The sequence below is a fragment of the Leuciscus leuciscus genome, assembly GCF_965113295.1.
Source record: "Leuciscus leuciscus genome assembly, chromosome: 18".
NCBI classification, from domain to species: Eukaryota; Metazoa; Chordata; class Actinopteri; order Cypriniformes; family Leuciscidae; genus Leuciscus; species Leuciscus leuciscus.
The window spans coordinates 39,519,858-39,542,458 of NC_138742.1; the positions used below are offsets into that span (position 1 = coordinate 39,519,858).

At 44.0% G+C, this 22,601-nt stretch overlaps 1 protein-coding gene across 1 annotated transcript; it reads left to right on the plus strand.

Annotated features, from left to right (window-relative positions):
* The first annotated feature begins 217 nt into the window (after positions 1-217).
* LOC309480374 (phthioceranic/hydroxyphthioceranic acid synthase-like) lies at positions 218-22,250 on the plus strand. Its single transcript, XM_082144806.1, has 7 exons — positions 218-248; positions 2,263-2,358; positions 2,449-2,602; positions 5,302-5,462; positions 5,603-5,809; positions 15,442-15,623; positions 15,727-22,250. The coding sequence occupies exons 2-7, from the start codon at positions 2,304-2,306 to the stop codon at positions 21,283-21,285; spliced, it is 6,318 nt and encodes a 2,105-aa protein (XP_082000932.1). The 5' UTR covers positions 218-248; positions 2,263-2,303; the 3' UTR covers positions 21,286-22,250.
* The last annotated feature ends 351 nt before the right edge of the window (positions 22,251-22,601 follow it).

Below are 22,601 nucleotides of genomic sequence, written 5' to 3' on the forward strand. Positions count from 1 at the left end.
ACTGCATTCATGTCTATGATCATAAAGTCAGAGGAATATTTTTAAAAAGGAAGCAAAATAAATTATGTCGTGAGCTAAGGGGAAGTAACATGAAAAAGATACTAGCATCAGTTAAATTAACTGTTGTACTTGTCAATCATTAGCTAATTTTTATGTTTACTCCTCCTTTAACTAGCTAAATAAATGTTGGGCAGACTCAGTCTCATGTAAACATTTTCAACAAGACAAGACTCTACATGAGTATCCAGGTAAGTCAGAATATTTCACCTGCTTTTTTATTTTTACACTGTAAAAAATTATATTCTTTCTCAGTATTTTTGTCTTGTTTTCCAGTACAAATATATAAACAATTCTTAAATTAAGATACATTTACTTGACAAGCAATATTACTTTTAAGAAGTCATGTTTTCTGAAAAATGTACTGTATGTATCTGTCAATGGGGTCATAACAATAACTTAATTCAAAGGGAAAATAAGAATATTTATCTGGCGACAATAGAAGAAAATTTCTTATCTTAAAGGTGCAGTGTGTAATTTTTAGCAGCATCTAGTGGTGAGGTTACGAATTGCAACCAACAGAAGTTAGGAAGTGATGTCGTTGTCTGAGACAGCAGAGAGTAGCCAGTTAACCCTTTAGGCGCCAAGGATTTTTGAAAAAATGCTGGATTTTGACATCAAAATTTCAAAAGCTTGTGGCTTGAAAGGGCTTAAAGATAGAGATCTACTGTAAATTAGAAAAATGTTGGGGATGACTGAAAGTTTATGTGGGGTGTAAATATACTCATCTAATTTGCATATTATGACGTCATCAGGGGGCGGCCCTCTTGAATTTCATAATATTCAGGAAATAGTAGATATTGAACTGATGTTTGAACTTATTACATGCATTTTATTATGGCATAGTAATAAAGTAATAATTTACTATAGTTACTTATGGTTTTACTGTTGATTTCCTCTTTTCCTGATCATTTGGAATGAGGAAATCAACAGTAAAACCATAAGTAACTATAGTAAATTATTACTTTATTACTATGCCATAATAAAATGCATGTGCCTATTTTTTGATCAGTTGACCAGCTATCGGCCCAATCAGGTACCTCTAGCAACAGCTCTCCTATGTACACTAAGACCACGTCCACCCCAGCCACCCCCATCCCCATTGGGCAAATGGTCAAAATTATCTAAGAAATGTTATTGCAAATATTATTGTTATTTGTTCATTCATCATTGTGTCAGTGTTTTATTCGCTGAATTTAGCTATAGCTTCTTTGCACTGTAGAAACATTTCAATATAAGGGGACCCGCAGTGTGTGTAGAGAGAAATGACTCATTCTAAGGTAATAAAACATAACGGTTCATTAAGTAAGGTCTCGTTCAACGCTCCAAACACTATATGAGCAGCTTGTGTTCAGAGGGGACTCAGGATACTGGCTGATCCTTCTCATATCCTACATCCTGAGTATGTGCTTCTGCCTTCAGGAAGAAGATACTGAACGGTTTTAAAAACTCGTTTAAAATCTTGAATGATATTGATAAAGGCCTATGATAGTTTCTGTTTAGCTCTGATTATTTTACATAATTTTTGCATTATTTACATTATTTATTCTTATTTACTGTTGGTTATTGTTATTTTATTGGTTTATGCAGTAGTTATTTGTGCAATAATAGTGCCTATAGTTTAAGTCAAAATTAGTACAATAACTACATCATGAAAATCTCTTAGAAAAATCCTAGCATTAATGCTAGCAGTTTAACGCTTAACTAAGTAATCAAAGTCAAAACTACAATAGCCTATTTACAGACGAAACTGACTTGCACTTGAAATACTGAACAGGTCAGTAATTTAGCCTCTCTGCTCCACCTGGGCACTTCTACTCCATTCTCAAGTCTCTCACATTAATTACTCTGATCAAAACCTTTTGGTGGACCACGAGAGGCCATCGCATTGCCAAGTCAAGACTTACCCATTCATGATTTATTAGAGATTTATTTTGGAATTGCGAGCTGGAACAGAGAACATAGAGAGTTCATAGACAACCTCTGTGATCGTGTCAGAGTCAATAAAGATCACAGGTGATTTATAATCGGTCTCGTTGGCCGTATAAGAGCAGGCAGAAGGTTCAGGAGTGGTTGCTGTCATCTCAAGAGGATCAGTAGCTCTTCGAGAAGAGCTGCAGACGCCATAAGATGACGGATGTGTAGCTCTGTTTCTTTTTTACATGGTTTCCTCAATGCCTAAATGTTTGCTTTTGCTGTCTACAGGTCATAAAATCAAATGTATCTGCCGACACGGCACGTGAAACATGATGGATGATGATGAAATCGCTGTTGTTGGCATTGGATGCCACTTTCCTGGAGGTAACTGATAACTATTTACCATTTATTATTTCTTCATGTCATGATTTTGGCTTAAACTATATTTGGATTGTATGTGCTCATCTATTTTAGGAGAGGGACTTGAAAACTTCTGGCGAGTCCTTCTTCATGGAGAGAACTGTGCAGTTCAGATACCAAACGACAGGTTTAATCTCTCTCAATGGTACGATCCAGATGAGAGTAAGGCAGGAAAGACATACACAACAAAGGCAGCACTTATTAATGGGTAAACCTTCAATTAATTTGCCATCATAAAAGAAATCATGCATTCTGTTTTTAAGCATTATACTCCTTAACACTAGAAGTCCCAGAGTTTTTTAACCCTCCTTTAGCCAAGTGGATGCTAACTGGCCAGTCTTTTGGCTATCATTAGCATCAATTCATGTGTAAATGAGGTCATTACCTGAGCAATCTGCAGGGGGGTTGGGGGGGGGGGGGGGGGGGTGTGAATGGTTGCTGGTGGCTTGTTTGTATGTGTGGGGGAGGGAGGGCTGCTAAAAGCAGAGAACTTGATTGACCATGTCTCACATTGGCATGTAGGGTCTTGCCCAGGTGTAAACAGGTATGAATTAGCACATCTAATTGCATGCAGCTTGCTCTCAAATGAGAGGCAATTCCTTTTGTGCTGAGGTGGATAAAATCTCACTGCACATAGCCTACTACTTCAGTGCCCTCAAGAATTCTGTGGTGTATGAACCTCCTCTCCAAGAAAAGAAAATGCAGACAAGGCTCACCACTCGGCAGGCCTTGGAAATGATCCTGAGTGAAGTAAACCCTTGTGACTCAGATGGAGAAGATATAGAACTTCAGCCGGATTCGGACTCAGAGCTGTCTGATCTGTCTTCAGGTTAAGTTTCATTTCATATTATTTCCTATTTCATTTCAAACCAGTAAGTGGAAAACACCAAAAAAGCAGAGTGGAGTGACATAAATATTTACTCTGCCTTTTTTGTATTGTCCACTTTTTTGTTTGTACTACTTAGCAGACATTCACTGCCATCTGAAGTGCAAAACATTATTAGTTGTTTCTTTGCTTTAGTTGTATCTTTTTATTTAGGAAGATATTTCAGACATTATTCCGATACCGAGAAGGAGATACTGGAATTATTATTAGTATCTATGCATGCATTTGTGATATCATTTGACTTTTCCATTGCTCACAATTTGAATTTGTTCACACTGCAGATGAGGAGACTGCTCCTCAACCAAAAAAGAGAGCCCGTTTGGGGACTGACCTGACAGAGACAGCGAAAGATGGCACAGTGTGGCGTGAAGAACAGGTGGGGACGCGTCTCCCTTTCACCCCAATAAAAACGTACGCTGCAGATGGAGAGCCAACGGCTAAGGCCAGGAAAAGTATCTCGAGTCGCCTTCAGAGCTTCCTGTGTTTCATCACTCTTGACATGCTTCATAGCATTCAAGAATGGACTATTCAACATGCACAGGAAACGGAGCATGTTCATTGGTTCATGGCCCTCCCTGAACTAATGGCATTTATTGCAATTGTCATCTTGCGGGGGCTTACCAAGGTTCCATCACTACGTGACTGCTGGTCAGCAAACCTGGGAAACCCACATATCATTGGAACAATGTCGCCAAACCGCTTCCAAGACATCATGCGACACCTACGCTTTGATGACAGGTCCACCCGGAGTGATCGAGCAAAGACTGATAAGTTTGCTGCAATTTCCAGTGTGTGGGGATCATTTGTCACCAATTGCATCACATCCTACAACCCTGGTCTACATATCACCGTTGATGAACAGCTTTTCCCGTCAAAGACTCGCTGCTGTTTCCTGCAGTATATTGCAACTAAACCTGACAAGTTTGGCATCAAGTTTTGGGTGGCTTGCGACCTAAAATCCAAGTACATTTGTAATGTCCTCCCATATCTTGGCAAGGACCCTAGTCGTCCCAGTGGAGAGAGACTGTCTGAAAATGTAGTGATGAGGCTGATGGAACCATTCCTAGACAAGGGCAGAAATGTTACCACGGACAATTTCTTCACATCGCTGTCACTTGCGCATAAACTTCTTAGCCGGAAAACCACCATCCTCGGCACAGTCAACAAGATTCGCCGGGAAATCCCTCAATCCGCTAGACACACAGATCGCAATGAATTCACCACTCAGGTATGTTGCAGGTCTTTTGTGGTTCTATGTTTATGTGTTTCTAATTTTTAGAATCAACACCGCCAAGTGTGTCATTGTGTGTAAAAGTGCTATGAAAATAACAATTTATCTTATTTATTAGGTGTTTTCAACCACTGCTGCTACGCTGACGGCGTATGCGGCCAAACGGAAGAAGACCGTCTACATTCTTAGCAGCATGCACAGCGTGATTCAGACTGAAAATACCACCAAAAGGAAGCCAAACACTATCACCCTGGCAGTGCCAGGATTGTGAGTGATTGCTGGAATGTACTCACTCACTTTTTAATATTATTTGTAAATATGTGTACAAATGGTTGGTTTCTTTTTTATTTTATTTTGTACTGTTTTTATCAATAAATCTCAGCAACAAAGGAAAAAAAAACAAACATGTGTGTTGATTTCTCCCTAAGATGGCAAAGTGAAACACAAGTTTCCTTGAAGTGGCTCAGCATGGCCCCACATTGTTTGCATAACAAAAGCAACTGTTCACAGCTGATTAAGGATATTAGCCTAAAGCCTTCCAGCCCATCGGCTGTCCTGCGGGTTTTATAGGTAGAAAAGCCAAATGGCTGCTCTCTGGGACTTCTAGTGTTAATGTTCACTTATGTTTTTCAAGTTAAAAAATTGTGCAAATTTAAAAATACATGAAAGGCCAGTGGCTAAAATGCTCCATTTTGGGATGACACACTGAACCCAATCTGTTTGGCCTCTCTTGGCATCAATTCACTCTCTAAAAGCAATAACCCAATTATTTACCTTTTATTATGTGCAGTTTGAATGATTTCGACAACAAGTTCTTCGGCATCACTGATTCTGAATCGATCAGTATGGACCCCCAGCACAAACTTTTTCTGCAGTGCACCTACAGGGCCCTAGAGGATGCTGGGATACCAATGGAAAAGGCCAGTGGAACGAAAACAGGAGTATTTTTGGGTAACATATGCTAAATAATTAATATATTCTTACTGTGTGTTCAGCTATTAATCCCAGTGGAGTTATATGTGCATGCATTTATAATTGCATGGTAAATGCCATAGGAGCAATCTGTGGTTAATGATTTGCTTGATTTTCAGGCCTAATGAATAGGGACTTTGAGCTGGCCTCTGTGAGGATTCATCCAAAACACATCAACCACACCGCTGGCACTGGTGCAGCTATGAGCATAGCAGCCAACCGCATCTCATACATATTCAACCTCACTGGCCCCTCAGTGTCTATTGACTCTGCCTGTTCCTCATCCCTCGTCGCTCTCCACTTCGCTTGTCAAGCCATAAAACAAGGTACAAGGTTCACAAACATGTACTATATGCAAAACGCCTCGGTTACGACTGTAACCTCGGTTCCCTGAAGAGGGAACGAGCGTTGCGTCGAAAACTGACGCTATGGGAACGCTTTGCGTGATGACGTCTTGAAGCACATGTAAAATCAGTCCAATGGTGTGGCGGAACGTCAGAGGCGGGTGACGTCACGTACCAGGAAGCTATAAAAGCCGGCCCGAAACAGAAAACGAAAGCTTCGTAAAGTCTGAAGTCGCGCTGCCAGGCATGAAGGAGATATGGCAAGGCGACGCAACGCTCGTTCCCTCTTCAGGGAACCGAGGTTACAGTCGTAACCGAGGCGTTCCCTTTCAAGGGAACTCCCGTTGCGTCGAAAACTGACGCTATGGGAACGTCTATACCAACGCCTCCATAGCTACAAATGTCTGTCCTGTGTGTAATCATGTGAGCAGCACTAAGACGACAAAACATGAGACCCTGGAGTAGAGTCTAAATCCAGAGAGTAGAACCTGACGAAGGTGTGCGGTGAGGACCAGCCTGCCGCATCACAGACGTCCTGTAACGATACTCCTGATATAAGGGCCTTAGAGGCCGCCATACTCCTAGTAGAGAGCGACCGGACAACCCAAGGAGAAGGCTGTCCAGCCGCCTCATAAGCCAGTGAGATAGTCTCAACCACCCACTTGCTCATCCTTTGCTTAGACACTGGACCTCCCTTGTTAGGGGAGCAAAAGTCACTTTTACGCCACAGGGCAGCTCTGTGGACATACGCGTCTAACGCCCGAACAGGGCAAAGCAAATTATTCGCCTCCTGGTCCGATTTCGAAAGGGAGGAGGACCTCCAAGTGCCACGAGGGAAACGAGATACCAAAGGGTCTTTCCCCACAGACATTCCACCCAAAGGACTGTGGTAAGCACCTACGGCCGCCACATAAACCTTTAAAGTGGACGGGGTCAGACCTGCAGTGAACCGGTCCTGCAGGAACTCCAAAACTGTACCAATTGGGCAGTTGACTGGATCCAACCGACGGTCACTACACAAAGAGGTGAATACTCTTCAGTTCAGGGCATAAAGTTTCCTCGTGGAGGGAGCTTGGACTGTAGAATGGTCTCAACAACCTCAGTTGAGAGACCTGACTCTATGAGCTGGGCCCCCTCAGAGGCCAAGCCCACAGGTTCCACAGTTCTGGGCGGGGGTGAAATATTGAGCCCCCTGCTTGGGACAGAAGGTCCCTCCTGACGGGTAGCTCCAGAGGATGCCCGTCGAGGAGGGACACAAGATCGGGAAACCATACTCTGCCCGGCCAGCGCGGGGCTATAAAAAGCAGGCAAACCCGGTCCCTGCGAACTCTTTCCAGAACTCCCGGGAGCAGAGCAACTGGGGGAAAGGCGTACAGACGTAGCCTCGGCCACGTCTGTACCATAGCATCCAGTCCCAGAGGAGCTGGATGCGTGAAGGAGAACCAAAGTGGACAGTGAGACGTCTCTCGAGACGCAAACAGATCCACTTATAATTTCCATATCAGCTCCACCACCTTGGGGGTGGAGCCACCATTCCCCGGGCCTCGGCCCCTGTCTCGACAGAGTGTCTGCTCCTATATTCTGGACCCCGGGAATGTAGGCTGCCTTGAGTGACAGCAACTTCCCCTGGGACCACAAGAGGATATGGCATGCCAGCGCAAACCCCCTTGATATAGGCGACTACCGACGTGTTGTCCGTATGTACTACACATGGTGTCCCCTGAGACCTGTGATAAAGCTCCTCAGAGCCCGGAAGACAGCTAACATCTCTAGGCTATAGAATGCCAGGAACGATGATGGTCTTCCCACAGACCTTGAGATGAGCGACCCTCAGGATCGCTCCCCAACCCGTGAGGGAAGCATCCGTCGTTAGCAGTTTGCGACGACAAGGAGCTCCCAGCACTGGGCCCTGGGACAGGAACCAAGGTTTCTTCCACATAACCAAGGCACGTAGGCATCACGCGTGACCTTGATTGTGCGAAATGGGTTGCCCCTCGGGGAAAAACCCTCTGGTCCTGAGCCACCACTGCAGGGGCCTCATGTGCAGCAGTCCAAAAGGTATCCCGTTGGAAGCTGCTGCCATGAGACCCAAAAGTCTCTGGAACTGTTTGACAGTGAGTAGCTGGCCTAGCTTTACACTTCTCACAGCTGCCAGGATGGAATCGAAGCGTGGCGATGACAGGCGCGCCTGCATCGACACTGAGTCCCAAACCACGCCTAAAAAAGTGGTCCTCTAAAATGGAGAAAGCACACTCTTCTTGGCGTTCAGCCGTAACCCCAACTCTTTCATATGGGCGAGAACAACATCTCGATGTTGAACCGCCATCTAATGCGACTGAGCTAAAATCAACCAATCGTCGATGTAGTTCGTGATGAGAATACCCCGGAGGCGCAGAGGCGCCAGAGCTGCATCCACGCATTTGGTGAAAGTGCGGGGTGATAAAGCCAGGCCGAATGGAAGAACTCGATATTGGTATGCTTTGCCCCCGAAAGCAAACCTCAGGAACTTCCAATGACACGGACGGATGGAAATATGCGTCCTTGAGGTCTATCGTGACAAACCAGTCCTCGGACCTGATCTGTGGCACGATTTGTCTCAAGGTTAACATTTTGAACTTGAGCTGCATGGCTGACTCGTACAGAACTCGAAGATCTAAAATGGGACGCAATCCCCCGTCCTTTTTTGGAACTATGAAGTACCGGCTGTAAAACCCGGTTTCCCTGTTGGAGGGGGGTACATATTCTATGGCCCCTTTCTCTAACAGAGTGTTTACTTCCTGTTCCATAACCAGAACCTGCTCGGGGCCCACCACTGTGGGCAGGACCCCCATAAACCGCGGTGGGCGTTAATAGAATTGTATCTAATACCCTTTTTCCACGGTCTGCAGGACCCAACGAGAAACATTTGACAGTAGCTTCCACGCTGTCAAAGATTCTACTAGAGGTACCAGTCTCTCGAGACTGGTTTCTGGATTTTGTTGCTGTTGAGTAGTCGGTTCGTCGCCCTGTAACGGCGCACCGGCAGGGAACGACCAAACAGACTGCTCCAGCACCCTCCTCAGAGGGGGCGGGCATCCCGAGGCCACTACGTTTCCGGGTGGACCTTGAGATATGTGCTCGCCGGAGACCGCTGCGCCCTGTAACACCGGAGGCGGCAGGGTTGGCAGAACGGTCCCCTGAGGGCACCGAAGAGAGACGGCACCGTATTTTTCTCCTGCTGTTGAGTAGTCGGTTCGTCGCCCTGTAACGGCGCACCGGCAGGGAACGACCAAACAGACTGCTCTAGCACCCTCCTCAGAGGGGGCGGGCATCCCGAGGCCACTACGTTTCCGGGTGGACCTTGAGATATGTGCTCGCCGGAGACCGCTGCGCCCTGTAACACCAGAGGTGGCAGGGTTGGCAGAACGGTCCCCTGAGGGCACCGAAGAGAGACGGGCACCGTGAAAAGAGGTGTTAACCGCTCTGCTTCGGGGGGACTACCCTCATTTGTCCTGAGCCCTCAGACATCAGGACTTTTTCCCAGCAGCCTTCTTGGCGGTAATAACGGTCCGCAGATCCGTTTTACCCCTCGAAGACTGCTGGGTTTGAGAGCGCCCTCCGTGTCCCCGAGATTTTTGTGGGGGAGCACGAGAGGACACACTCTGTTTTTGAGTGGCACGATGTTCAGCGCTCTTTTTAGAGGAGTGAGGCTGCTCCCGCTCAGCAGCCTCAATGAAAGAACGGCGGGGGAGAAGTTTTTGTAATGCAGCTGCCTGTTTAGCAGCTTCCTGAGATTTAGCTACCGCACTGTTTACTGCATCACCAAATAAACCAACAGTGGAAACCGGAGCATCTAAGAGAACGTGCTTTTCTTTCTCTTTTATATCGCTCAAATTGAGCCACAGATGCCTCTCAGTGGCCACCAGGGCTGCGATAGACCGCCCGATTGATTTAGCGGTCTCCTTGGTGGCCCTGAGAGACAGATCTGTGGCTCTGCGTAGTTCAGCCACTGTGTCAGGACCAATTCCCCCGCCCTCCTCTAAATCCCCCAATAATTCTGCCTGATAGGCTTGCATAATAGACATCGTATGCAGACACGCTGCAGCTTGACCAGCGGCTGCATACGATTTATGAACCAGAGATGATGTGAATTTTACTGGCTTAGAGGGAAGTGAAGGAGCTTTCAGGGAAGATGCCGTTGCTGGAGAGAGATAGCTCGCAAGCGTCTCCTCCACCTTCGGCATCTCCCCATAACCATATTCTTTATATTTGTGAATGGAAGAATAGTGGGATGTTTGTGGTGCATACACTCTGTATGAAACCGGTTTTCCCCACGATTTCGACACCTCGGTGTGGAGATCGGGGAAAAACGGAAGGCTTCTTCGCTGAGGCTGTGTACGAGATGGCAGGAAGCGTTCGTCGAGCTTACTTTTCGAACGAACGTCCTGCCTATCCTCTGGCCACTCAATAGATAATCTGTGAACTGCTCTCGTGACAACATCGAGCAATTCCTCAAAAGCGTGAGACTGAGGTGGCGAATCCTCAGACTCAGCTTCAATACTAACAACGTCCAACTCCTCAGAGCTGGACAATTGCAGTATTGGTGCCTCCATCGGGGGGGAAGAAACCGCAGCGCGTGCTTCCACACCCTGATGAGAGGCACTGGATCTATCAGAAGGATGTTGAGATAAGGCAGAGCCCGTCTCAACATCCACTGATAAATCCATTTGTGAACCCCAGGTCTGAGATCGACGCCGTGCCTCGGCAGCGGCGGGACCCAAGCCCTGGGGAACGTGATCGGGATTGAACCGAGCCAAGCGGGATCGGAGCGTACGCAATGGAAGCGCCTCGCAATGCACACAGTCACCACCCTCGAGTGCTGACTGGGCATGCTCCTCACCCAAACAAACAACACAAAGAGTGTGAGTATCACCTCCCGTTAAATAACGCGGGCAGGGATGGACACACACTCTAAACTGCTGCTTGCTCGCCATACTGAATATATATATATATAATATAGACAGACAACACCAAATAACAAGGACAGATTCAACACAGAGCGCAACTGAAGACTCAGAAAGCTTTCGTTTTCTGTTTCGGGCCGGCTTTTATAGCTTCCTGGTACGTGACGTCACCCGCCTCTGACGTTCCGCCACACCATTGGACTGATTTTACATGTGCTTCAAGACGTCATCACGCAAAGCGTTCCCATAGCGTCAGTTTTCGACGCAACGGGAGTTCCCTTGAAAGGGAACTCTTTCTACTCTTAAGGAGATTGTTTACGTGTAATTTGTATGTACAGTACGTGCACACACTTTACATCCTCTCTGGACAAAATAAGCATATTTTCGGTTTGCAGATGCATTTATCCAAAGCAACAAATAATCCCAGAATATTACAAGACTATTTGTGCTACTTGTATAATTGTTGGCTAATGTCTGCACTAGACCAGTGGTACTAACACTATTAACATGTTATTTTATTCAAACAGTTTCTTTCTGTGTTATATTTCAATTTATAATTATAATTTGAATATTTCTTTATACATCTATAAGATCAACCCTAACCCTAATCCTAACCTGTCACGGCTCGTAGCAAGGAAGACGGAGATGAAAGTAGTTCAAACACTTTCCTTAATAACATAAACTCAGGAACAGGCTAATAGGTGAGACATGAACAAACAATACCAGACAATGAACAGAATACAGGCAGGAACTTAAATACACAGTGATGATTAATACAAACGACAGACAGCTGCGAGGAAGTAATCAGTGTCCATGGTAACAGATTAGTGGCAGGAAACAGACAGGGAAACACCAGTGAGGAATGAAAACAACTGAAAGTCTATGAACAGAACATAATGGTGACATTACTCCCCCCTCCGGATAAGGAGCGTCCTCGCGCCATAACAGAACAACGGAGGGAGGACCGGAGGGGGTTCTGGAGGTGGACGAGGTGATGGTGAAGTGAAGAAGAGAGGCTGGAGTGACAGGATGGTGAAGGGATGATGATGATTCCCTGGTGGCGCTGATGGAAGGGGCCTGGTGGCGCAGACCCAGAGCGGTCCAGTACCGACAGGGGAATGAGGAGCCCGCAGTAGCCGAAGGGGTGGAGGGACGGAGCGTAGCTGATGGACTGTAAGTCCGTGGCGGAGCTAGAGTGACGACTGACCAAGGGGGGAGACGGCAGGATGAGGGAACCCGATGTAGCCGTCAGTTTGAGGGTCTCCGGTGGAGCCGCGGGTGGGAGGAGCCAAGACGGAGCCGGCAGGTCGACAGGCCGAGATGGAGTGCAGAGGACCGAGGCTGGAGGCGGAGCCACAGGATCCTCATGTACGGGCGCTGCGGGGCTGGAGGACTGGCTGAGCTTGGTGGTAAGATGGTACTTAACAGGTCGATGGTAGGGTAGATACAATCACTGGAGTGGTGTGAAAACGACAAAGATGCAGATGACGGGTGGGAAACAGTGTCTCTTCGATGAAGTCGATAAGCCAGTCCTCGTGATCCGTCGATTGGGATGACTCTACTAAAAACGCAATGTTCTGCTACATTGGCGATGTTACTTTGTAAAGAAACACTACACGCCTATACAGTAGAATGAACACGTAATGCGCATTTGCATGAAGTCACCGTTTTCATACAAATTCTGAGATAAAGTGAGTTAATTAGAATCGTGGGAAATAGGACCTGCAAGGTTAGTGGCACAAGTGCTCAAATGGTAAGGTGAAGTGAGGGATCTCCAGAGCTGTCTGTAATGCTCATTGGACACAGGATGAGAATACCACCTCTGAAGCAGCGCCCACCTCGGATGGGGAACAAGAGAGAGAGAGAGAGAGAGAGAGAGAGAGTAGCCAGGAAACAATCAGCTGTCACTCCTCCTCTAAGTGTCCTGGGAACAGTGGCGAACAAGGTAAGACATAAAACATAACCAGCACAGATCCACATGAGACAAAACCTTTAACGATCTACTGACAACCAGGGGCAGACACAGCAGAGAATATAAAGGAAAATGGAACAAGCGACTGCTGTGGGAAATCAGCTTGTGATCTGTGCGCAGCTGCGCAGAATCAGCACTGATTGCCCAGGTCACAAGATGCAGGAAAAGACAGAACAAACACAGACAACTGGGGGAAGTCTATGATGCACCCTGAACCGTGACAGTACCTGGTGGATATTCTTAAACTGGGGGGTTCATTTTAGATGAACCGATAACCGGACTGAGCACCTTAGTGATAGGAAACAATCCAATCAATTTGGGTCCCAGTTTACGTGAGGGAAGTCTGAGAGGAATGTCCTGGGAAGACAACCAGACCTTTTGACGACACACATAAAGTGGGGGCTTAGTATGGTGACGGTCCGCTGACGCCTTATTTCTGTCACCAGTCCGAGTGAAGGCTTCTCTGGCGATCCTCCATGTACGGAGGCATCTCTGAATGAACGCATGTGCAGACAGAAAAATGGCGTTGGATTCCTGGGAGGGGATTAAGGGTGGCTGGTAGCCTAAACAGCACTGGAAGGGAGACTAACCCATAGACAAGACCAGGAGGGAGATTACTTTATTTTTGACAAAACATACTATATTTAACATATGAGCAAAAATTGGCAAACAAAAGCTTATTTGAGGTGGCAGATATTTTACAGTAAAAATGTATAATCTATCCAAAACTAATCAACGAAATGTTGTCTTTCATATGTCTGTAACATAGGTCTTTCGTTTTTATTATAAGAAATATAAATGTTAATTTGCAGTTTAATACGTTGCTTATACAAATACATTTTATTTCAACATATTTCAGTCGATTTTTACTCAGTATAGCAATACAGTTTGCTAAAAGCGAAACATTCATTCACACACAGAAACGCGATTCGTCTTTTGCCAGTTGTGGTAAACAGCGCTCATCTCTGCCGTTCATTCATTCATTCACAGAAACGCGATTCACTTGAGAATGAAAAAAAAACCTTACTACAGTATTCCATAGCTCAGGATCTGTTGCTCCTCGAAATACCAGCACTTCTGAGGTACATTTTCCATTATAGTATTATTCCTTTATAGTATAAGTACAATGATCTGAATAAGCTTGATGTGTTTTCTCGAGCTGATGTGGGCGTTCACAGTTTGCAGGATTGCCTCAGTCATTTGCGTTTGAATAGCGCGCTCTCCGTGGGCGGGGTCACATTAAAACGTAATGATCTGAGATGAGAACGACTGACATCTCTCTCTTTTCATACAGATTGCATAAACTGAGAATATTCGTTTTTTATTAAAAATACTTTATTTAAAAGAAGAGAATTCAAGCTTCATGCCTGTGTGCCTGTGTGACGCGTTTCAGAGTGGACTTAACTGACAGAGAGAAGGCAGAACTCGCTTCGTGTTTATTTTCTTTATTTGGCAAAAAGCACAACACTTTGTTTTTATTGTGAGTATACACAAAAAAAATACACACTTAACAGGATCGATTGATGTATGAAACTCCTATGGAAAATCAAAGTCAACAGAGTATTTTTGAGTCTCTTTTACATTGATAAAAAAAAGCGAGCTGGTATCGCCGGCGATACCGCCGACCCCAGGGGGTTAAAAACAGTTCCCTTTCGAGAACGGTCACTTTGTAAAACGCATCAAGTACCATCAGAGCAACAAGCTCACCGATTGGCTGTGCTGCAGCAACTGCACATCCTATGGCGAAGCGGCTCCAGCACGCGATCCAATGAGACCTGAGCGCGTCAGAGCCGTGTGGCTTATAGCTATAAAAGCCCACCATTTCCATCAGTGACCTTCACGTCTCTGTCTTCGAAGCCTCGCCGCCGAATCAAGCCCTTCAGCTGGAACGAGCATTTCTCAGCTGACTAGCTCCTTCTCTTCTGAAGCCGCTTCTCTTCTGTCGCCATTCTGCTGTGACCATCCGGCGAACACGCTATATCCTTTTCTGACACTGTGTGCTCACCGTCACGACACTCAGCTTGATATATAAAAGAGCAAATGTTCAGTGAGCGCAAGCGTTATTCCAAATGCCTCGCTCTCCCTGCACCTCGTGCGGATCCCCTCTGCACGAGATGGACGGGCACCCGGAGTACGCCTTGTGCCTGGGACTAGCCCACACGGAAGTTGCACTCTCGGCCGGCGGCTGTTCTCACTGCAAGAGCATGCCTATCTCCACGCTGCGGACACGGTTAGCTCTCTTTAAGCAAGACGGCAATAGCACTCTCCCATCTCTTCCTTTCCCCGCCCTCCTTGAGCTGCGGAAGAAGAAGCAGGGTTAAGGGATCTTACATACTGATTAATATCTGTATAGCACAGCCAGCCATAATATGTTTGTATACATTTGATCCAACATGTGCTGTAGAAAGTGTTACATGTTTTAATAGAAATTCAATAAAAATTGTTCAATGAAATCCATGTTTGAGGAAGTGTTGTGACAAGTACTGTTGATTGACACTGTGACATTTAGTGTTTTTTTTTGGCACAACATACCTCAACCAGATGGTAGAGATGGCTCAATCAGCTTGAGTTAAATTAGGTACTCCTCTCAAAAAAATATACTGACTCAAAATGTGCTCAACCATTTGGTCGAGCAGCACATTTGATTACACTAATATATAGCTTTTGTAATGTCTAGCTGTCTGTGTTACACTCAACAGGAGACTGTGAAATGGCCTTCTTTGGGGGTGTGAGCTGTATTTTGGAGCCACGTGTTTTTGTTGCTCTCTCCAAGGCAAAAATGATCTCCTCTGATGGCACCAGTAAACCCTTCAGCAGCCAAGCAGACGGATATGGGAGAGGTGAAGGCTGTGGGATTGTTCTCCTAAAGCCTCTGAAAAAAGTAAACCATTAGATTGTCTCACATAAACACATCACTATAACAACAATGCACCTTATGATAAAGTACTTTAACCAAGTAACAGAAGTAGTCTATGTTTTGACAGGCTCTCGAGGACCATGATCATATTTGGGGCACAATCAGCAAAACTGCAGTAAATCAGGATGGCCACAGCGTTAGCCCAATCACCAAACCATCCATGGTACAGCAGGAGGAGCTGCTTAGAAAAATCTACTCAACAGAGACTGACCTGACTAGTGTCCAGTACATTGAGGCTCATGGGACTGGGACTCCAGTTGGAGATCCAATAGAGGCAGGTAGCATCTCAAAAGTTATTGCCAAAGCAAGACCTCAAAAGTCAGGGCCACTCATCATTGGTTCTGTTAAAGGCAATATTGGACACACAGAATCTGCCGCAGGTGTTGCAGGGCTCATAAAGGTTGTTTTGATGATGCAGCATGAAACCATTGTGCCATCATTGTTCTACTCCGTGGAAAGCTCCAGCATAGACACTGAATCTCTCAATATGAAAATCCCCACCACAGCAGAAAAATGGATAAGTGACCGCAGAGCAGGGAGGTGTGCAGGAATCAATAACTTTGGGTTTGGTGGAACAAATGCACATGCAGTTGTCAGACAATATGTGCAGTCAGAAAAGCCAAAAGCTCAGCAGATCAGCAAATCCCATCAGTATTTTGTAGTCTCTGCAGCCTCTGAAAAATCCATGAAAAATATTATTGAAAAAATGGCAGAACAGATCAGTGCAGGGAAAATATCAAATCTACAGTCTTTACTGTACACATCTGCATGCAGAAGAAGTCACTTGAAACACAAGTACAGGAAAGTATTTCAAACATCATCATTGGCAGATCTGCAAGTGAAACTTACTGCTGCTGTGGAGAAAAAGCTTGTATCGTCAAAGACAGACTCCAAGCTAGTTTTTGTGTTTTGTGGCAATGGTGTTACCTATCAGGGTATGTGCAAGCAGCTCCTAAAACAAGAGCCAGTTTTCAGAGAGGAAATTATGAAGATTGAAACCCTGTTGCAAAGCTATAGAGGTTTGAATCTGATGGAGATGCTGGAAAGTGAATCTGAGAAAAGTACAGAGCCGTCTGATCCAAAGATTGTCCAGCCTCTTCTGTTTGCTATTCAGGTTGCTGTTGTCAAACTCCTGAAACACTGGGGCATCAGTCCTGATGCTGTTTTGGGGCACTCTATTGGAGAAGTCGCTGCAGCTCATTGTTCTGGTTTGCTGTCACTTGAAGATGCAGTGAAAGTCATCCACTATCGCAGTTCTCTGCAAAGCACTGTGACAGGAGGGAAGATGCTGGTAGTCAGTAATATGGCTGTTTCTGAAGTTTTGAAAATTCTTCCATCTTATTCAGGAAAGGTTTGTCTGGCTGCTTATAACAGCCCTCAGTCTTGCACCCTCTCAGGAGATGCGGATGACATTGACAGGCTGCAACAGAATTTGAGCAACTCAGCCAGAGGAAAAGATTTGTTCCTTCGCATTTTAGATGTACCTGCAGCATACCACAGTCACAAGATGGATCCCATTTTATCCAAAGTGGAACAGAGTATAGGCTCATTGCAGGCACATCATTTGGAGGCAGAATTGTTCTCAACAGTGACAGGTGTTAGTTTGTGTTCCTCAGATTTTATTACTGGTGAATATTGGGCAAAGAATATTAGAGAGCCTGTTGAATTTGAACAAGCTGTAAGGTCTGCAGCTAAAAACAAAAGAAGTGTGATATTTGTTGAAATTGGTCCAAGAAAATCTCTGCAGAGGTACATCACTGAGACTCTGGGAAATGACATCACTGTGATTCCCTCAGTGCAGCCTGATAAAGATCACGAGACCATGCTTACTGTTGTTTCCAAACTGTTTGAGCTTGGGGTAAAAGTGGACTGGGAAGCGTTCTACAAAGGTTTTGAGACTGAACCAATTCCCTACCCACGATACCAGTTTGATGATGTGAAGAGAGATGTCTTTGCTTCTAACTCGCAGTTGATCAGTCCCACTGGTAACCATCCAGTAGTTACACAAATGGGTACAGACAGTTCAGTGTTCAGCTGTGATTTATCCTCTGAATCAGTGGCCTTTCTGCAGCACCACAAGCACAGTGGGGTTGCCATCATTCCTGGGGCATTTTATGCAGAGTTGGGTTTGGCAACTTACATGGCATATGCAAAACCTAAGATTCCACTATGTTCTCTGCAGCTCAGCATAACATTCCAGAATCCATTCGTTTTCACCCAGAATGCCCCAGATTTAAAAGTTCAGCTGGATCCATCTGACCAGGCTGATAACACATGTAACTTCAAAATACAGTCTACTTCTGCAGTCTATGCGTTTGGCACAGTGGAAGCAAAACCAGGTAGAAGTCCTGAAGAACAGTTCATTTCATTGGACTGTATTTCCAAAAGATGCAGATCCCACATGACTAATGAAGAACTATACAAACTTCTAAGCCAAGCAGGATTTGAGTATGGGTCTGTCCTCAGAAATAATGCAGATGTTTATTGTGGGGAAGAATACAGAGAGGCTATATCTGTTGTGAAGGTCCCAAAAGAGTTGCTGCCTCAATTACATGACTATCACTTTCACCCTGTGGTCTTGGATTACGTTATGCAACTTGTTCTTGCAACTATAGGGGGTGTATCAACAAGACCCCAATATCCCTCTCAAATAAAAAGCCTGACTGTTTTTGAACCATTGCAAGAGGAGATGGTTGTTTATCTGAGAGCAGTACACGTGGGAGAAGATGATTTCGACATTTGTGGCTGCTTAGCCAATAAACAGGGTAGGGTGTTAGTTGAACTGAGGAATGTGAAGATCAGAATGCTTGGAAGTCGTTCCAAAGTAGTCAAGGATTACTTCTTCCACAACGATTTCAGTATTATCTCTGAAGCTGCCATGTTTAAAACATCGATTAAGGCACTGGTCTTTTCTGACCATGTTGGAATTTCTGAATCTTTGCAACAGTACTTGGACCCAACATCTAGATATGTGTCGTCTTCAAATTGTAACACACTGTTGGAAGATGGAGTTGAAATTCTTTGGTCAAAACTGAAAATTTCAAGTGTAAAGAAAAACTTCACAGAAATTTTGTTCATGTGGGGTGATGCAGACCTAACCTCTCTCAAATCAGAGAAGGTCTTGGACAGTATGGCTGGGTGTTGTGAGATTTTCAGAAAGATTGTTGTATATCTCAAAGCACTTAATTTCCCAGGTTATATCAGAGTAATAACCTATAAGTCATCTGAGAGCATAGTGGAGCACATAAACCCTGGGTTTGTTCTGTCAGGCATGATAAGAGCATGTGCAGCTGAGTTGCCAGAACTTTCTTTTCAGCTGATTGACATGAGCTCTGCCACTTTTGAAGACATCGAAGCTTTGGTTCAGGTCCTCAGATCATACCCCTGTGACAAATATCCAGAGCTAGTAGTGAAGGAGGGCAAAATTCTCCAACCTGAAATCACCCACACACCTCTCCCAACCATGGCAATCTCTTCAAGAAACATCCACATGTTGGATGAAGAAGTCTTTATCTTGCAAACATCTGACCCATATATAATGAAAAATGTGTCAGCGACTCAGATGGATAATTCCATTGAACTGATTCAAGGAAAAAATATTGAGCTTCATCTCAGTAAAATCTGTGTTCATTCATCAGATTACTTTCCAGTCAGTGTTTCTGACCTGAATTATGGCCAGACATTGTACTGGAACAAGCACACAAATGAAAAACATAAACTCTTAGCCCTTGACTTCAGTGGCACCGTCACATCTGTGGGGAAAGATGTAAGCAAATTTAAAGTTGGTGATCATGTTTTGTCTTGTTACCCTGTTGCTGCCAACACTAAAGTAGTTCTCCCAGCAGCTGTTTGCTGCAAAGCAAAAAGGCTTTCATTCCTGAATGACGTGCCTTGTGTCTCTTATATGGTGCTGGCTTGGGAGATCTTGCATGAGGCTTTACCCAAAGCTAAACAGCAATTGAAATTGGGCATTTTCTCCACTGTTCCTGACTCAGCTTTGATGAATGTGTTAATTACTATTGCAAACAGATCAGGTTGGAATGTCAGAGTGAGCTCACAGGCTGATCAGCTGTCTTGTGATTTTAGTGAGGTTGTGGGAGCTGTTCTTCTACCTCCTTATAATGTAAAGACCGTTGAAATAGCAAGCAGTGTTAGAGGCATCAAAGACATTGTTCTTGTCTATGACACCCAGACAGAATTTCCATTCAATACCAGAACATTCCGAGGTACAAATGAGGAAGTCCGCTTTCATGCCCTCCTCATGTCCCAGATAATGCAAAAAGGGTCTCTGCAGACACAAATGCCACAAATCTACCGTTGGCTGAAATCCATGCATTTGGACAGAAAGTCCTTGTCTTTGGATGCAACAGTTGTTCAAAGAGTGAAATCTCAAGACACTGATCTTCTGTCTGTAAAAGAATCTGAATCATACTTCAAATACCAGATCCTACCCATTATAGTCCTGAACAGTGAAGACAAGCACCAGCTGTCTGACATTCCAGTGATGCTCAAACACAGTCTATTCAAGAAAAATGCTGTCTATATTGTCACAGGTGGTTTAACAGGGTTGGGCTTTGAGACTGTGAAGTTCATTGCTCAGAAAGGAGGAGGGAACATTGTCCTTCTGTCTAGGAGTAATCCAAACCCTCAGATGCAACAAGAGATAAGTCAGGTCAGTAGCGATTGGGGCTCTGTCATTAAATCTCTGCCCTGTGATGTTTCTGTATCTGAGCAAGTGGACCAGACAATTGTTAACATTGGAAAACTATTTCCATCCAGTCCCATCAAAGGGGTGTTTCACAGTGCGGTTGTCCTGCATGATGGGCTGATTGAACGTCTTGACAAATCTCTATATGAGAAAGTCATGAGGCCAAAAGTAAATGGAGTGATTAACCTTCACCGTGCTACCATACAGTGCAGTCTGGATTACTTTGTGTGCTATTCCTCCATCGCTGCCTTCATTGGCAATGCTTCACAAACTAATTATGCTGCAGCTAATACATTCATGGACACTTTCTGTCAGTATCGCAGAAACATTGGGCTTTCTGGACAGTCCATTAATTGGGGGGCTTTGAATCTTGGCCTTCTTCTGAACAAAGTCCATGTCCAAAGATTTCTGGAGGCAAGGGGAATCATGCTTTTGGAGATTCCAGAAATCCATGAAAGTCTTGAGCAGTGCCTCTTGATCAACAAACCTCAACAGGTTGTATGCAGATTCAATTTAAAAAACAACTGGAATAACATTCTCAGTCAGAACAAAACACTGAATGTACGCTTGTTCAAAATAGCACAGGAAGCGATTAGTAAAGCTGGAGTGAATTTATCTACACCTGAACAAGCCAAGAAATCATCCTCACCTCGTGATCATCTGAGGTTCATGATTAGCGAAACGACTGGTGTTGAGATGGATGACCTGAATGATGATGTTCATCTTTTCAATTTAGGCATTGACTCAATGTTAGCCATGACTCTGCAGAATCTTATCTTCAATGATAGAGGTGTGAATGTCCCTCTAGTGACTCTGCTGGATCCAAATAGCACACTGGAAACTCTCACTAAAATCCTCGAGGAGAAATGTGTAGACGGATATCAGAGTGAAGAAGAGAGCAATTCCACATACTTTTGATTTGTAATTTGTATTTCCCCAAAGCAGTCTTGTTGTAGCCTCAAAACACAGACTTTCTTGCAAAATCATGACATTTTGATGTGAAATGGGAGCACATTAAAAAATGCAATTAAATCAAGTTCATTATATTGGCAGATATTCCAGTATGACTAAATTTCCCTAAAGTCTAGTGAAATATTGACTAAAGAGTTTAAAACTTTATCTAGCCAACTACTCTGTGTTAACACCACATATCATTAACATAGAACATTGAGGTTCTGCAGACTGTGGACTTTACATTGTTTAAATTTAGGTTTTAACCATTTCAGCATTCAACATTTAGCACTTCACTTCAGTTTGTAAATTGCTTTTTGTATCCATTTTAATGTATTTGTAACCAAAGCTGTATGAGGGGCACATACTGACATGCTGATGATGATTATTTTGACTTAGCTAAAGAGATCATGACAAACCTATTTTTAAGTTGGTTCAGAGTTAACTGCAAATATGAAATAAAAAAAATAAATAAAGAAGAATATATATATATATATATATATATATATATATATATATATATATATATATATATATATATGAATGATTCAATCCAAACAATAGTATTAGTAAAATTATGTACGCTGAATGAGGTTTAAAATGCTGTCTACAATGACAATTGTAAAGATGTGTTTGTGGATTATTTAGTGCTAGTCCTTTATGCATAGATTGAGACTTTCTGTAGTAAATACTAGTATCATGATATTTAACAAAGCAAATGTTGAATCAGTAGCGCAAAATGAGATGTCGATATTATATGAGCATTTATCAGTAAAACTACAGTGAAAGGAGTAACTGAGTAATAAACAGTAAAGAACTGTTATGATTGGGAATTGGATGTGACTGTAATAGTATATGATGTGTGGGTATAGATGCAGCAACCTTGTTACCCAATGCAAATATCTGAGAAATAAAGAAATGTAATTTAGAAAGTCATCTCTTTTTATTTGCATTTACATTATATTCATGATTTTTATTTATTACACAGCTCTCTGTATACCTAATTCTGGGGCCCATTCTTTGTACATGGATAACTCAGTTATCTGGATTTTACTGCTGACAATTTGACATGATACAGGATTGTAAGGTTATTTGAAGCTCATCCTGGGCAACAGTTCCATAGGAAAGCAAACCTGCTCGGGATCAGCTTATTTCATGTAAACAGGATCAGATTGCATCTTTTTAACTGAAGGTAATACTTAAAGGCCTGGTTTCACAGACAGGTCTTAGATTAAGCCAGGATTAGGCCTTAGTTCAATTAGGACATTTAAGTAGCTTTTATA

Bases quoted from the DNA above. Each gene is read 5' to 3' on its own strand.
- LOC309480374 (XM_082144806.1), top strand. From the start codon at position 2,304: ATGATGGATGATGATGAAATCGCTGTTGTTGGCATTGGATGCCACTTT. The intron at 2,359-2,448 runs GTAACTGATAAC...CATCTATTTTAG, and splicing joins TGGATGCCACTTTCCTGGAG to GAGAGGGACTTGAAAACTTC. The intron at 2,603-5,301 runs GTAAACCTTCAA...TATTATGTGCAG, and splicing joins AAGGCAGCACTTATTAATGG to TTTGAATGATTTCGACAACA.